General features: G+C 44.1%; 2 protein-coding genes across 2 annotated transcripts; both read left to right on the top strand.

Annotated features, from left to right (window-relative positions):
• Positions 1 to 149: 149 nt before the first annotated feature.
• On the top strand, positions 150 to 3,020 carry lsm7 (LSM7 homolog, U6 small nuclear RNA and mRNA degradation associated). Its single transcript, XM_063012888.1, has 4 exons — positions 150 to 282; positions 1,486 to 1,576; positions 2,195 to 2,266; positions 2,486 to 3,020. Exons 1-4 carry the CDS (start codon positions 277 to 279, stop codon positions 2,626 to 2,628), a joined length of 312 nt encoding a protein of 103 aa, XP_062868958.1. The 5' UTR covers positions 150 to 276; the 3' UTR covers positions 2,629 to 3,020.
• A 2,760-nt stretch (positions 3,021 to 5,780) lies between these two features.
• Positions 5,781 to 16,201, top strand: tmprss9 (transmembrane serine protease 9). The gene is made up of 15 exons (XM_063013369.1): positions 5,781 to 5,880; positions 5,973 to 6,100; positions 6,212 to 6,279; positions 6,362 to 6,537; positions 7,896 to 7,937; positions 9,154 to 9,267; positions 10,323 to 10,488; positions 10,641 to 10,915; positions 11,526 to 11,668; positions 12,180 to 12,474; positions 13,554 to 13,670; positions 13,969 to 14,137; positions 14,570 to 14,835; positions 15,146 to 15,282; positions 15,884 to 16,201. Exons 1-15 carry the CDS (start codon positions 5,781 to 5,783, stop codon positions 16,043 to 16,045), a joined length of 2,358 nt encoding a protein of 785 aa, XP_062869439.1. The 3' UTR covers positions 16,046 to 16,201.
• The last annotated feature ends 297 nt before the right edge of the window (positions 16,202 to 16,498 follow it).

The raw sequence follows: 16,498 nt of genomic DNA, 5'->3' as shown, positions 1-16,498 counted from the left end.
CAGGACGTAAGGATGACAATTGGCACACAGCCGGAGAAACTGCTCTCGAATCCAATCCAATCCAATCCAATTTCCAAGCAACATTTAGAAAAGCGCTTTCTTTATTCACATAAATACACTCCTGCTTTGTGTATTCCTTTATAAAATTTAATTTTTTTTAGTAGATTTTAATCGCAGTAAGAGGTGGAAGTGTTTAAACAGGGTGAATTGTGATTGGTTGCAGTGCAGAAGGTGAAAGGTGAAGCTCACAGAGGCGCCTCAGACAGAACAGTCAACATGGCGGTGAGTAGCATCTCAGTCTTTCATTCTGCTTTATATGTAAATAATTTAAACGTGTTTACTGTATTTTTTAATAAAATAAGACAAAAAGTAACACAATAAAATGAATTCTACTGATCAAAGTTAGCAACGCTGCAAATCATAGTGTTTGTTAGATCAGTAGAGCACCATGCGTCCTGTGTTATTGTGAGCTCATTAAATCCACTCCAGTTAGTATCAGATTTTGTTGATTTATGAAATACAGGAGATGAAAAATCAGAAACAGCGAATAATTTAGTTATTTTTAGGGTGTTAATAAGAAGCAGAATTAGTTCCCTCCCTCTAGAACAGCTTTAATCCTTTTCTGAATGGTTTTTGTGGTGGATGTGGATTTAGGAGGAGATCTACTACACAGTCTGCACTCAGTAACTCTATTGCTCATCCAACTTGTTGTCAAGTCAAGTCAACTTTATTTATATAGCACTTTTTACAATATACATTGTCTCAAAACAACTTTACAGAATCCAGGACCAACAGACCAAAACCCCTGTTGAGCAAGCCGAGGGCGACTGTGGCAGGAAAAACTCCCTTAAAATTACAGGAAGAAACCTTGAGAGGAACCAGACTCAGCAGGGCCCATCCTTCTTGGGTGGCCTGCAGGATACTTTAAATAAATAGTATTTACACAAATCATACAAACACAGAATTAAAATGAACTAAAAGTTATACCTAGCAATAATAAATAAATCAATAATAATAGAGTTATTATTAGTTGCAGTAGCAGCATTGTTGACACGCCAGTCTCGACTTCATTCCTTAACCTCAGGCGGGTAAACGGGCTTCCATCAGAAGGACCTCGGGGTAAAACAACAGAAACTGTAGTTAAACATGTAAAATGCGAGTTGAGAAAAATATCAGTTATACAGAGAGTTTTAGACTCAGGCACCCCTAATTATTACAGCATAACTAAAAGGGAGAGCGAGATTACCTTCCCAATAGAGAAAGCTACTGTGGCTCAAATTGCAGACGATTTGAATGAATCCTGGTGATCAGATCACTTGTGTCACATCACACACTGCATTAAACCCTTCGGTGTACCGGGTTGCATATTCGCAGGCCAGTCCAAACGCCCATCCAACTCCTGCACTGCTGAGATTTGAACCCATAAGGGATCATCTTTTGGACTACTCGTCCAGTTATGTAACTTCTGCTGTGCTTCTGTTGTAGGATAAAGAGAAGAAGAAGAAGGAGAGTATATTTGACCTGTCGAAGTACATCGACAAGACCATCAGAGTCAAATTCCAAGGTGGACGAGAAGGTACCTGAAGTTAGATGCCAGCATCTTCTTTTGTCTATTAGTGACTGATCAGATTTAGCCTTCATAAAAGGTTTCATGTTGGTGAATATAAACAATGCTAAAGAACTGTTGAAGTTGTGCATGTTCTCCTCACTTCTGCATGAGTTTTGTTTCATTTCAGCTCCTACAAACATGCAGAGGATGAATCGTTTGCTCAGGACAGTTGTGGCCTAGTGGTTAAGGTACTAGACTAGTAAGCCAGAGGTTGCTGGTTCAAGCCTCACCCCTGCCAGGCTGACACTTTTGGGCCCCTGAGCAAGGCCCTTAACCCTCAATTGGTTAGACAATATACTGTCACAGTACTGTAAGTCGCTTTGGATAAAAGCGTCTCCTAAATAAATGTTAATTCCCCCCACTGAGGTGAGAGTCTGTGTTGCCACGTGATCGATGCACCCTTGCTGTCAAGGGTGTGTAATATCTGATCCAGTTAGCGAACCAGTTTATCCCAGAAGTATCCCTACAGGGACACTGTTATGGAAGCATATCATTGTCTTCCCACCTGTTAGTATTTAGGAGTGGCGACTACATACTTTTGGCTGAATTGTGACTTTTTTCCCCTAACACACTGTTTGTTTACAGCAAGTGGCGTCCTGAAAGGGTTCGACCCTCTGCTGAACCTGGTGTTGGACGGTACGATCGAGTACATGCGTGGTAAGTACCCAAAACAAAAAGTTCTAAACTTTTGAACCATGGTGATGAACCGCTGCCCACCCGGCCTGTCCCAGTCAAACTAAATCTAAAGAAGTAAGACGGCACTAAGACTGTTACCTACTGGACCTTTCTTTTCTCCCTATTATAAATCCGCTGCCACTTACTAGATCACCATAAATATTGAATAAGCGCTGACGTTCTGTGTCTTTCCTCCCACAGATCCCGACGATCAGTACAAGCTGACCGAGGACACCCGGCAGCTCGGCCTGGTGGTGTGCCGCGGCACGGCGGTGGTCCTGATCTGTCCGCAGGACGGCATGGAGGCCATTCCCAACCCCTTCATACAGCAGCAGGACGGCTAACACGCCTCCGAGATCCGGTCATCTGTGTTCTAGAGTGAAGTTTGATTTAGGAATGATCCGGAGCTTTGAGTTATGTTCTGAATCGTGGACGTGGGGGGTCCATGTTGTTCCCTGTTGTTATCGTTTCTTTGTTTTAGGTTTGCCTCCCGGATCTGGACTCTGCCCAGCTTATTTTTATATAGTACTTGTTTTAATACCAAGATTAAATCGAACCTGGACGTTTGTTGAATCAATGTTGTGGCCCTGTGTTCACGTCAGTTTGTCAGATTTGGATCAGCGTTGGAAAATCACGCCACCCTCGCACCGTTTGTACGGGTCTCGGATCTGCAGCCGTGAGAATCCCGGGTCCTTAAAAAAAAAAGCTCCAGTTAATAAAATATTTTTTGTTTCCACTTTGGTTCTGTTTGTGTGTGTTGGATTTTCTGAAACTTAATTTTTGTGGTCCAAAAGCTCACTTCCAGGTTTCCTTTTTAGTTAATTTTTTCTGAATTTTCCTCCCGAACTAGTCATACCCAATTAATCGAGAAGACCTGTAATTAACACGCACCCCTCTGTAGGAAACGAGGTGGGTGATATAGTAAGAATATAAATAATATAAGATGTACATGGCAGAATGTGCAAATTGTGCATCTGGCAATGTGGCATGGACTAAAACTAAAGTCAAAAATAATAATAATATTATAAGTATATAAATTCATAGATAGATATACAGACAGATGGAGATATAGAGATAGACAGATAGATAGATAGAGATAGATAGACAGATAGAGATAGATAGACGGACAGATAGATAGAGATAGATAGAGATAGGTAGACATAGAGATAGATAGACAGATGGAGATAGATAGACAGACAGAGATAGATAGAGATAGATAGACAAACAGACAGATAGAGATAGACGGAGATAGACAGACAGATAGAGATAGACGGAGATAGATAGACAGATAGAGAGATAGACAAACAGATAGATAGACAGATAGAGATAGATAGACAAACAGATAGATAGATAGATAGACAGACAGATAGAGATAGATAGATAGATAAATAGCAGTAATATAGTTTATTATAACATGGTAGAACATTTTGGCCGTAATTCCAAAAGGTATGTTTGGTGCAAAAACAACACTGCATCATCAAATAAACTACAACATCATACCTACAGTGAAGCATGGTGGTGGCAGCATCATGCGTTGGGTCTGTTATTCTTTGACTGGAACTGGGGCTTTAGCTGAGGTTCTGAGTATTAGTAAATTTTGGCACAAAACCTTCAGAATGAATTTCACCTTTCAGCACGGCAGTGACCCGAAGCATACCTCCATGTCCACAAAAGAACGGCTTCACCAGGAGCAGCCCAGCCTACATCCAGTTGAAAATCTGTAGGGTGACCTGAAGATGCCATGGCCAGTTTGGCAGATTTGGGGCGCTTCTGCAGGAAAGGACTATGACTCAAAAAGACTGAACACTGTCATCAAATCAAAAAATGCTTCAACAAAGAATTAAAGTGTGTGAATATTTATGCAACCACATCATTGTAAGGTTTTTATTTTTATTTTCCACCCTAAAAGATTTGAGTTTGTTTTTTTTAAATGAATTGTACAGATTTTAGGAAACATTGAAGGTGAAAAAGTTCTAAATTGATTTGTTTTGGTCTGGCATTGTAACAGGGGTGTGTAAACTTTTTATATCCACTGTGTGTAGATCCTAACTGATCCTACACACACACACACACACACAGTCACTGTGTACAGTAATCTCTGTGTTTCATGTTTTTGGGAGGGTCTCCCTGCTCCTCCCGTCAAGCTAACATTCACCTGATCTGCTCTGAGTCTCTTCTGTTATTCTAGCCAAGACAAAAAGCGCCACTTCTGGGACTTTAGATCAGCTGAGGGGTGGAGGACAGGATCACAGTGCTGGGGAGGACAGGATTACAGTGCTGGGGGGGGAGAGGGAGGTGTGATATCTGAGCCCATCTACACACCTGTGGAGGGGCCCGAATTTAAAAGAGTTGTGTCCTCCACTTTCTGGGTAAGATTCATATCAGCTGAACTGGGACTGGGAGCCAATGGTGAGTGTGTCTACATTTACGGTCACGTCTCGATCAACTGCTGTAAAGCTGAATAAATATTAACTCTAAAAAAGTGCAGATCAGATTTTAGGTTTATTTTACACGCTGCTTTTTAGTTTATTGATGCTTATTGTGGGTAACAGGACTGGACGTCATGCTGGACATGTTTATTTATTCTTTCTTAAATATATTTATATAGTTTGGCAGATAATGACCCATAATTAACAGGTGTTTATCTTCTTTCATTATATACATTGTATATTTCTTTACAGTAAATTATTTACAGTTTGTGATGTTTCTTTACAGTAAATTATATTATTTATAGTTTTGTGGGGGGTTTTTTACAGTAAATTACAGTAAATTATTTACAGTCTGTCGTGTTTCTTTTACAGTAAATTATTTACAGTTTGTAGTGTTTCTTTAAAGTAAATTATTTGCAGTTTGTGGTGTTTCTTTATAATAAATTATTTACAGTTTGTGGTGTTGTCTTACAGTAAATGACAGTAAATTATTTACAGTTTATGGTGTTTCTTTATAATAAATTATTTACAGTTTGTGTTTTTTTTACAGTAAATTACAGTAAATTATTTACAGTTTGAATAGTTTCTTTACAGTAAATTATTTACAGTTTGTGGTTTTTCTTTTACAGTAAATTATTTACAGTTTGTGGTGTTTCTTTTAGTAAATTTAGAACAGCACCACTAACCACCAAAATTCTTTCTAGCAACAGCAGGGGGCGACAAAAGGGGCGTCTTTAATTTTACGCTTTACATCCTAACACAAATTGAATAGGTGGGTATGAAGGTTTTATTCACTTAGGTTTGTATTTCTGGGCAACCAAGTGGCACAAGGAAGGAGGAAGCGCAGGTCAGGCGAATATTATGTAAATAAAAATGTATTATTAAACTATAATATAAATAAAATAGTAAAAATAAAATAAATTAGCTGCTCGCTTGTAAAATCTTATTTTTAGAATGTCTGAGGCCCTGACGGTTCCCCTCTGGTCCAGGATGTGTACGGTTCTGCTGTTGTACCCTAACAGACCTATTTATTTGCAGATTTCACATCCGTATCCCTCCACACAGCGATGAAGCAGCATGCTGAGTCCTCGTCTCTGTGCCGGTGGCTCACGCTGGTGGCCGTACTGGTCTTACTGGTTATCGGTGTCTCTGTGGGAATCTTAATAGGTGAGCGAAGCCGTGCATGAACCCGGTTACCGGGAAGCTCTTTATGATCAGGATGTGAGTTACCAAAATGTGTTTCTGTTGATCATGTGAAGCTTACACGGTGCAGGAGGAGCATAAATATATGGACACGGTGGAGTTAAAGGGACTCCAGTACAAATCTGAGCTCCAGGATCTGACGTCTGCGTTTTCTTTAATACTCACAGCCACGCTGGAAACGAAGGTTGGAAGATACTTTTGTCCATATAGTGTTATATAGGACATCCAGCAAGTCCAAATACTTTTGGTAACACAGTGTTAGACACGACTCTGACTTCATTTCCACTCTCCACAGATCGGCTCTATTTTCGTCTCTTCGCCCGTCTCAGAGCATTTCGTCTCCTGCCAGGTCGTCGCGTACGGGTAAGCTCGCTCACCACCGGTACGATCCAGACCGGGATCCTCGGGCGTCTGCAAACCCACCTACCGCCTCCCTGTGTTCCAGGAGCGCCGGCGGGGACGTGATGGTGACGTTCCGTTTGCTCTTCAGAGTGGCCCGACTGCAGGAGTTCAGCGACGGTTTCATCCAGGAGCAGCTGCGCTCCGGCCTGCAGGCTCTGCTCTGGGAAAAATCACTCCTGGTTCCGGAGTTTGGAGAGATCCAGAGCATCGTCCTCCTGGGTAAATATCGACACCGCTGGGATCGCGAGCTGTCCGGTTCGAATCTCTGCTGTGCTATCAGTCCGCCGGGCGCCCACACAGACACACCATTGGATTGGCTGTGTGTCTGTAGGGGGAGGGACGATGGCTGAAACAGGGTTCCTATGATCTCTGCTGGCCGGTCAAGGCCCCTCTCAGCATGCGATACTCTGCTTGGTCAGACCCCGCCCCCTGGCAGGTGAAAAGAAGGGGCACATAACAGCTTTTGTGTAGCTTGTACTATCATGTGCTTGGTCAGACCCCGCCCCCTGGCAGGTGAAAAGAAGGGGCACATAACAGCTTTTGTGTAGCTTGTACTATCATGTGCTTGGTCAGACCCCGCCCCCTGGCAGGTGAAAAGAAGGGGCACATAACAGCTTTTGTGTAGCTTGTACTATCATGTGGACAAAAGATAGAAGATTACAAACAATAATAAATAATTAAATAAATAATAATTAAATAAATAATAAATAAATAAATAATAAATAAATATATAATAAATAAATAATAAATAAATAATGAAGCATTAATAAATAATTTAATAAATAATTGAATAATAAATACAAAATAAAATAAAAAAATAAATCATGAATAAATAATGTAATACTTAATTAAATAATAAATAAATAAATAATACACAAATGCATAGTAAATAAATAAATAAATAAATAAAAATTATTTAATAAATAATTAAATAATAAATAATTCATATATAATTAAATAAATAATTAAATAAATAATAAATAATTAATAAATAAATAATAAATAATTAATAAATAAATAATAAATAATTAATAAATACAAACACTTTTTCGATCCGGCCAAAATGATCCATTTGTTAAAAAAATTAATGTACACTCTGTGGACAAAAGTATTGGGACCCTTTTAATTATTAAATTCATGTGTTTCAGCCGCAACAGTGCAGCAACAGTTTAGGGAAGGCCCTTAACTTTTCCAGCATGAGCGAGCTTTATAAAGACATGAAGAAAAGCTTCAGTGTCCTGCACAGAGCCTGACCTCAAACACACTCAACAGCTCTGGGATGAACCGTAACTGATCAAGCAGCGTCCAGCCATACAAATGAATGGGCACAAATTCCCACAGACATGCTTCAACATCTTGTGAGAAGCTTCTCAGAAGAGCTGCTGTTGTTCTAGCCATAAAAATCACTCAAATGTGACGTCCGACATGCTCACGGTCAGGTGTCCAAATACTTTTGGCCATATAGTGTAGTGTGTAATTTGGAAATGAGAGGAGGGTGATCCGACTACTCCTCAGTCTGCACGCTGACCCTCCTGTTGTTTATGGATTAACATGATGAATCTGCTCTTTGTTCTCAGGTGCTCGTGGACGCTCGTTTTACCTCATCGATGCCGACGTCAGTAAGAATGGATTTAATCCCACTCACGTTCATGTTCTCCTAAAGGTGCAGTCTGTGACTTTCAAGGGCCTTGCTCAGGGGCCAAATAATGGCAACTTGGCAATGGTGGGACTAGAACCGGCAACATTCTGATTACTAGTCCAGTACCTTAACCGCTGAGCTACCACTGCCCATGAAGTTCTTGCAGGGTGGGGTTACCGTGTGGTGCGGTCTCTGGTACTGGTGACACTGTCGCCTCACGACAAGAAGGTTCTGGGTTCGATTCCCAGGTGGAGCAGTCCGGGTTCTCCCATGTCTGTGTGGGTTTCCTCCAGGCGCTCCGGTTTCCTCCCACAGTCCAAAGACGTGCAGTCAGGTTAATTAGAAACATTAAAAATTACCCTGAGTGTGTGTGTGTGTGTGCCCTGTGATGGACTGGTGACCTGTCCAGGGTGTTTCCTGCCTTTCGCCCAATAAACAGAACCCACTGCAACCCTGACCGGGATAAAGCAGTGGTAAAACAAACAATGAATGAATGACCCTCTGGGTATAAGGTGAGAGTTTGAAGGAGCGCAGCGGTCCATCACGCTCTACCGCTCCCGGGTTTGAATCTCAGCGGTGCTATCGGCCGGCCGGCCGGACGTCCACACAGACATGATTGGCTACGTCTGGCATTGGCGTGGCCGCAGATCTAAACAAATTTGATTAGAATGATTTTGGCTCAGTCTAATGGGTGCAGCCCTTTATTTATTTATATTATTTATTCCTGGTCAGGGTTGCGGTGGGTCCGGTTTCTAGCATTAAAACACCCCGGACAGGATGTCAATCCATCGCTGGGCATGGGACACCCAAATCCCCCCAACCACCTCTCAGACACAGGCAATCATGTTAAGGTACTGAACTAGTAATCATAAGGTTGCTGGTTCAAACTCCACCATCACCGGGTTGCCACTGTTGGGCCCCTGAGCGAGGCCCTTAACCCTAAATTGCTCAAATCGTATCCAGCCATAATTGTAAGTCACTTTGGATAAAAGAGTCCGCTGAAGGCTGTATGTAGATGCCCTAGCATCACTGGGGATTCGAACCCTGTAGTCGTTAATTGTTTTGATTGGACAGAATGCTACAATGACAAACTGCACCTTTAATGTCGCTAACAGTGTAGCCGTGTTGCTAACGGATACCGCTTCTCTTTCATGTCCGCTAATGAAAGATCATTAATCGTGTGTATTTATCGGCAGGTCCGTGTCCCGAAAACACCTACACCTGTGCCAGCGGGGAGTGTGTGACCAAACCCAACCCGGAATGTGACTCCGTACCCGACTGTACTGACGCATCAGATGAAGCCTACTGCTGTAAGCCTACTGCTTCTCTTTAAAAATGTAATCAACTGATTTATCCTGGTCAGGGTCACGGTGGGCCCAGTTACCCCAGAATCTCTGGTCTTGATGCAGTAACACACCCCCATGTTTCAGGGACACCAATCCATCTCAAGGTCTCGACCATCTCCCTCTCAGACACAGCCATTAATGTCTGCATGCAGACACCCGACTGGGCGATAGCACCGCTGGGGATTCCAACCCTGGATTTACAGCTGTGCCATCTGAGTTTACACTCATTTTGATGCTTTAGGGGCTTCTAAAATATGTCATATGTAGTTTTGACCACTGGGGGCGCCAGCGAACCCGATCATTTATTCATCTTTACTTACCACTTCACTCTGTTATGTTTACTTTTACATTTGTATTTACATTTACTGCATTTAGCAGAAGCTTTTACCCTAAGAAATTGAGGGTTAAGGGCCTTGCTCAAGGGCCCAACAGCAGCTACCTCGCAGTGTTGGGGTTTAAACCAGTAACCTTCTGATTACTAGTTCGGTACCTTAACCACTGAGCTACCACTGCCCATGGTAGTGTTACGTCCGGCACCTCACCTGGTTTTCTGAAAATGCTTCTCACACTACTTTATAGTTTGTCTGTGGGAATTTGTGCCCATCCAGTCAAAAGATGACAGCATTTGAACGACTGGATGCTGATGTTGGTGTTCCAGTTCATCCCAGAGCTGTTGAGTGGGGTTGAGGTCAGGGCTCTGTATTCATGTCTTTATAGAGCTTGGGCCTTCCCTAAACTGTTGCTGCAAAGTTGGAAGCATGTCGTTTTCTTATTAATATTTTCTAATAGGGCGGGGCATATTTAGATTTTTTAACTTCCACCCTGTCCCCTCTTCCTACACCCCTGTTCCTTCCACCCATCCATTCAATAATCCATCCATCCAGAAATCTGAGATTATTTTTATTTTATTGTTAATTATTAAATTTTAAATCAGTATAAGTATAAATCTATTATAATTAATCTGATGTGAATATATAAATCACCTCCCTGGTTAATCCCGCTCTCCTCTGTCCGTGCAGCGTGTGGCCGGAGGTTGCTGATGGGCAGTCGGGTTGTTGGGGGCGGGAGCGCCCGTCACGGTGATCTGCCCTGGCAGGCGAGTCTGAGACTGAACGGGCGGCACACCTGTGGAGCTTCAGTCATCAGCAGCCGCTGGCTGGTCAGCGCAGCTCACTGCTTCGAGAGGTGAGGAACCGGGGATCAGTATTGCATACGGAGAGTCACGCACTGCTCTCCATTATTCAGCGTCTCTGTGCAGCGCCTCAGCCAGCCAGCAGAGGTCGTTACTGCAGCAGTAGGCGCGTCACGACTCACGACTGTGTTTCTGTTTCCTGCAGTAATAAAAACCCGCGGGACTGGACGGCGCTGGTCGGGGCGAGTCTGGTGAGCGGTGCACAGAAGGGAGCCGTCGTGGTCCAGATCAAATCCCTGATCGTGTCTCCGCGCTTCAACCACGTGACCACCGACAGTGATGTGACGGTGCTGGAGCTGAAGACGCCGCTCCGCTTCGGTCCCTTCGTCCAGCCCGTCTGCGTCCCGTCCGCTTCCCACGTCTTCAGTCCCGGACAGAACTGCATCGTCTCCGGCTGGGGAGCCACCAGACAGGACAGCAGTGAGTGCTGATGGGTAACAAACTGTCTGATCAGGGAGGTCTAGCGCCCCCTACAGGGCATTTTGTGGTTACTGTTATATTGTAAAGAGAACAATAGGAAGATAAAAGCTTTTTTGTTTTCCCTTTATGCTTTATGCTTGATCTTTATTTAAAAGAAGCTACTGGTGTTCCTCAGGGCTATGTATTAGGTCCATTTTTGTTTTCCTTTTTGCTCTTTTGCTTGACTTTATCTAAAAGAAGCCACTGGTGTTCCTCAGGGCACTGTACTAGGTCCTTTTTTGTTTTCCCTTTATGCTCTTTTGCTTGTTTTTTTTTTCTTAAAAAAAGCCACTGGTGTTCCTCAGGGCTCTGTACTAGGTCCTTTTATAATTTTCTTTTTTTGCGCTTTTGCTTGATGTTCATCTAAAAAAAAAGCCACTGGTGTTCCTCAGGTCTCTGTACTAGGTCCTTTTTTGTTTTCCCTTTATGCTCTTTTGCTTGATCTTTATCTTAAAAAAAGCCACTGGTGTTCCTCAGGGCTCTGTACTTGGTCCATTATTGTTTTCCCTTTTTGCTCGTTTGCTTGATCTTTATCTTAAAGAAGCCTCTGGTGACGTGTGTGTGTGAGCAGATGAGGTCCCTCCCATTCTCCAGAAAGCTGTGGTAAGGATCATCGACTCAAAGGTGTGTAACGGTTCGGCGGTGTACCGAGGTTCCATCACCAACTACATGATGTGCGCCGGATCCCTGCAGGGCGGAGTTGACTCTTGCCAGGTCTGAGCTCGTCAGAAATACTCGTAGCGGTAAAACACACACCCCTCCAACACATGTGCAGTAGCGACTGCTTCTTTTCACCTGCAACTGGCGGGTTTTTTTATGGAGCAAACAGGGTTAAGGGCCTTGCTCGAGGGCCCAACAGTGGCTGCAAAGCAGGGGCTGGATTTGAATGGACAATCTTCCAATTGATAGTTCAAAGCTCCACCCACTAGGCTACCATTAGTACTCCCCCGTCTATGCAACATTGTCGATCCACCAGAAGAGGTCCTAACTGAAGCAGTTATGAGGAACCCCTACGCCCCTCCCTCCCTCTGACCAGCCGATCGCTGCCTGTGTAGGCGCCCGGCCTGCGGTTCACAGAGCTGACATTTGAACTCACGCCCACCTGAACCTTTCATTCACCTATTATTAATGTTTAAATGTTGTTTAAGTTGTCGTTTAACCTAAAGATCTGACTGTAAATGCACTTATTATTTTATACTTATTATTTTATCATCCCTCCCTGCAGGGGGACTCTGGGGGGCCTCTGGTGTGTGAGGGAAGTCCTGGTCGCTTCTTCCTGGCTGGTATCGTGAGTTGGGGAGTCGGCTGTGCCCAAATCAACAAGCCGGGCGTGTACTCTTGTGTCACCGTGCTGCGAGACTGGATCATGAGCCACACCGAGCCCGGCGGGTTTCACAGCGGCACCGGCATTCGTACTGTTACTGCAGAACGACGGGCCGAGGCCACCGTGCCACCATCTTCATCACCTCCATCATCTCCATCACCATCTTCATCACCTCCATCACCTCCTGTCCTGCCTGGTAAACTCTGCAGCAAAGTTACAATCATCTACACGACATAGTCAAAAATGTGTGGACAGCATCTGCCCTTCTGGGAGATTCGTCTGTGGGAACTTGTGCCCAGTCTAAAAGCGTTCGTCTAAAAACTCCTTCTGGCTTCTTTATCTAAAATAAGGCACTGGTGTTCCTCAGGGGTCTGTTCTATGTCCATTTTTGTTTTCCCTTTATGTTCTGTCACTCATCCTTTCTTATCTAAAAGAATGTGGTGTTCCTCAGGGCTCTGTACTAGGTTCATTTTTGTTTTCAGTTGTAAACAGCATCTGCTCTTCTGGGAAGTACGTCTGTGGGAACTTGTGCCCAGTCTAAAGAGCGTTTGTGAGGTCAGGCACTGATGTGGCATTAAGAAGGTCTCTGTGCAGGCGAGTGAAGCTCCTTCAGACTGGTGCACATGAGGTCAATAATTAGGAAGGGTGTCCACATAATTCTGGTCACTATATGGCCAAAAGTATTCGAACGCCTGACCGTGAAGCTTGTCGGACGCCCTGTTTAAAACAAACGTTATTAAAATAGAGTGACTGCTGTGTGATCATTTCAGCTGGAACAACAAAATAAAAAATCAAGACATTTAATCTGGTGTTCCTCAGGGCTCTGTACTAAGTCCTTTTTTGTTTTCCCTTTATGTTCTTTTGCTTGGCCTTTATCTAACGGATGCCACTAGTGTTCCTCAGGGCTCTGTACTAAGTCTATTTTTGTTTTCCCTCTATGTTCCCTACATTTTTTTTGCCTTGACCTTTATCTAACAGAAGCCACTGGTGTTCCCCAGGGCTCTGTACTAGGTCCATTTTAGTTTTCCTTTATGCTCTTTTGCTTGAGCTTTTACTTAAAAGCAGCCACTGGTGTTCCTCAAGGCTGGATTTTAGCTTAATCTCTTCTGAGAAGGCTTCTCACAAGACTTTTAAGTATGTCTGTGGGAATTTGTGCCCGTTCAGTCAAAAGAGCCGATGATTTCCTTTATATTATTAATTTATTACACCTGTTAGTGATTGTTGTGGCTGAAACACGTTCATCTGTTAAACTACTGAACTGATTTTTTATTTCAGGCCCCCTGAACTGCAGTGGGAACTTTGACTGTGGAGCAGGAATTTGTGTCAGTAAAATAAATCCGGAGTGTGATCGGATCCCCGACTGCTTCAATCAAGCTGATGAGAAAAACTGCGGTCAGTCAAATTTTTTGGAAGTAATAGAATTACCTTGTGCTACAATCAACCACTTCTCTTCACCTGCTAGAGACGGCAGAATCACGTACAGGGAGCCTACGATCCATTGTGCAGGCGCCTCGACCAGCCAGCAAAGGCCGTCAGTGCATCTGCTCAGTCAGACGTGTGTCCGTGTAATCGTGTTCCCGGCTGGTCGATAGCACAGTTGTGATTGGTTGAGGAGTAGGTGCACCCTATGGTGCAAACACTCTTTGCAGTTCTCATGGCAGCTTTGATTGTTTTATATTCCCTCCTGCAGACTGTGGGCAGCGCCCGGTGTTCAGTCAGCAGAAGATCGTGGGAGGCGTGAGCGCCTACAGGGGCGAGTGGCCGTGGGTGGCGAGCCTGCAGTTCCAGCGTTTACACCACTGTGGCGCCACGCTGATACACTGCAAGTGGCTCCTCACAGCGGCTCACTGCTTCAGCAAGTACGGCATTTTTCTTTTATGGACTGCTGACGTTACCGACACCCGAAAACGAATCTGTTGCTTTACGTTTATCTAAAAGAAGGTGGTGTTCCTCAGGGCTTTGTAGTAGGTCCATTTTTGTTTTCCTTTATGTTCTTTTGCTTGACCTTTATCTAAAAGAAGGTGTTGTTCCTCAGGGCTCTTCAATACATCCATTTTTGTTTTGTTTTATGTTCTGTCGCTTGATCTTCATCTAAAAGAAAGTGGTGTTCCTCAAGGCTCTGCACTAGGTCCCTTTTTGTTTTCCTTTAATGTTCTTTTGCTTGATTTTTATCTAAAAAAGCCACTAATATTCCTCAGGGCTCTGAACTAGGTTCATTTTTATTTTTCCTTTATGTTCTTTTGCTTGTTTTTTACATAAAAAAGCAGGAATAATTTCATTTCTGTTAAAAGGAACCCAAACCCCGGTGGATGGACGGTGAGCTTAGGTTCGGTGGTCCGGTCCGGGGTCGGAGCGCTGGTCATCCCAGTGCAGAGAGTCCTCCGACATCCTGCTTTCAACAGCACCAGTATGAACTTCGACGTGGCTCTGGTGGAGCTTTCCATTCCGGCACCAAGTTCCTACACCATCCAGACGGCGTGTTTGCCCTCCCCTGTGCACCAGTTCGGCCCCGGCACCGAGTGTTTCATCACAGGATGGGGTTCCATGAGGGAGGACGGTGAGAAAGAACCTTTAATACAGTCAAAGCTGCTGAGCATAACGTCCTACAAACTCCAGCGTCAAATTTTTTCACATAGTGCACAGACCAAAAACCAACCGTCCCAACTTTTTTGGAGTTACAGGAATGAATGTGTTTCTATTCACAAAATTCCTATTCCAGTAAAGTTGATCAGATAAAACATTGGACATCTTTTCTTTGTACTCTTACAGATTCTACTTTCACTGTTTCGTATGTCCCAACTCTTTTGGAAATGGGATAATCGAACTGAAAGCTGAAATTTGTATTTCTTTCCTGCTTCATCACACAGGAAAGCTAACCAGCCAGCTCCAGAAAGCTCAGGTTGGCATCATCGAGCAGTCGGACTGTCAGAAATCCTACGGCAGGAGACTGACCGCCAACATGATGTGTGCCGGATCCATGGGGGGCGGCATCGACACCTGTCTGGTGAGCATCAGTTCTGATCATGAGCTTTCATCAGCATCAGCATATTTAGTCGTCGCCTCAGCAGATCTGGTCCGGATATCAGACCTGGCAGTTTTCACAATCCAGGGTTCGAATCTGTTGGGCATCCGCATGGATACGCTTGGCTAATCTCAGAGAGTTGAAGAGGTGCACTTGACATTTTTAAAAAAAGTGCACCTCTCCAACCCTCGGACATTAGGCAACAGTGTCCGTGCAGATGCCTGGCGGGCCGATAGCACCTCTGAGATTCGAACCCTGGATCCCCAGATCACAGAAGTAATGAGGTGGAGAGGTGCACTCTCAGTGCAGGTCCCACGCCCGGATAGAAATAGGTTTGTGTCATCAAGAGTCCCATCTTTTTTGGAACTGGGGTTCGTATTTCTTTAAGGGTTTTTTCCAGTCACGTTACCCTTTTAAATATGGCACATGAACTGATCCTTATCGTTTAATGCCGCCACTCGAGCTCTTAATGGGATTTTGGCGTCGGATGCGGTGTAACCGGAGCGCCGTCTCCGCTCCCGTTTAAATGTCGGACACGTAAGCGCCCCGCCCGACTGAACACGTGACTGTTCTCTCTCCGCAGGGGGATTCGGGAGGACCGCTGGCGTGCCGGGACCCCGGGGGCCGATGGTTCGTCGCCGGCGTGACCAGCTGGGGGCGCGGCTGTGCCCGGGACAGATTCCCCGGGGTTTACACACGCGTGACCGCGGCCAGGGAATGGATATCGACCCACCTTCCGTTCTGACCAACCGACTCGAAAACACGTCTATTTATTTAGTGTATTTATTAACGTTTATCTTGTGATATACATCACTGGTGTACTGGAGCTGTTGAGGACGGAAGGGCGTCCTCTTGGTGTCCCAACTTTAAAGATCAATAATAATAAAATGTACAAACGTTATTATTATTATTTTTTTTAATTTGAATTTGTGATTCAGAAGCGAATTTAATCAGGTCACAACACACACACTATATGGACAAAAGTATTGGGACGCCCCTCTAATTATTAATTATATTAATTAATTCATAAGAGGAACGCCTTAATTTGTCATATATACATCTACACACAGCGTGTTCGGAAGCCGGGGTCAGAGCTCAGGGTCAGTCATTGCACGGCGCCCCTGGAACAAACAGGGTTAAGGGCCTTGCTCAAGGGCCCAACAGTTGCTGCATAGCAGAGCTTGGATTCGCACCAAAC

Source organism: Trichomycterus rosablanca, chromosome 17 (assembly GCF_030014385.1).
Source record: "Trichomycterus rosablanca isolate fTriRos1 chromosome 17, fTriRos1.hap1, whole genome shotgun sequence".
Taxonomy (NCBI): domain Eukaryota; kingdom Metazoa; phylum Chordata; class Actinopteri; order Siluriformes; family Trichomycteridae; genus Trichomycterus; species Trichomycterus rosablanca.
The sequence above is the reverse complement of the archived record's forward strand: the minus strand, read 5'-3'. Positions and strand labels throughout refer to the sequence as shown.

Excerpts from the sequence above, each read along its gene's own strand:
- tmprss9 (XM_063013369.1), top strand. The coding sequence starts at position 5,781 with ATGAAGCAGCATGCTGAGTCCTCGTCTCTGTGCCGGTGGCTCACGCTG. Across the intron at positions 5,881-5,972 it reads CTCTGTGGGAATCTTAATAG|CTTACACGGTGCAGGAGGAG; the intron begins GTGAGCGAAGCC and ends GATCATGTGAAG. Across the intron at positions 15,283-15,883 it reads GCGGCATCGACACCTGTCTG|GGGGATTCGGGAGGACCGCT; the intron begins GTGAGCATCAGT and ends CTCTCTCCGCAG.
- lsm7 (XM_063012888.1), top strand. Across the intron at positions 1,577-2,194 it reads ATTCCAAGGTGGACGAGAAG|CAAGTGGCGTCCTGAAAGGG; the intron begins GTACCTGAAGTT and ends GTTTGTTTACAG. Across the intron at positions 2,267-2,485 it reads TACGATCGAGTACATGCGTG|ATCCCGACGATCAGTACAAG; the intron begins GTAAGTACCCAA and ends TTCCTCCCACAG.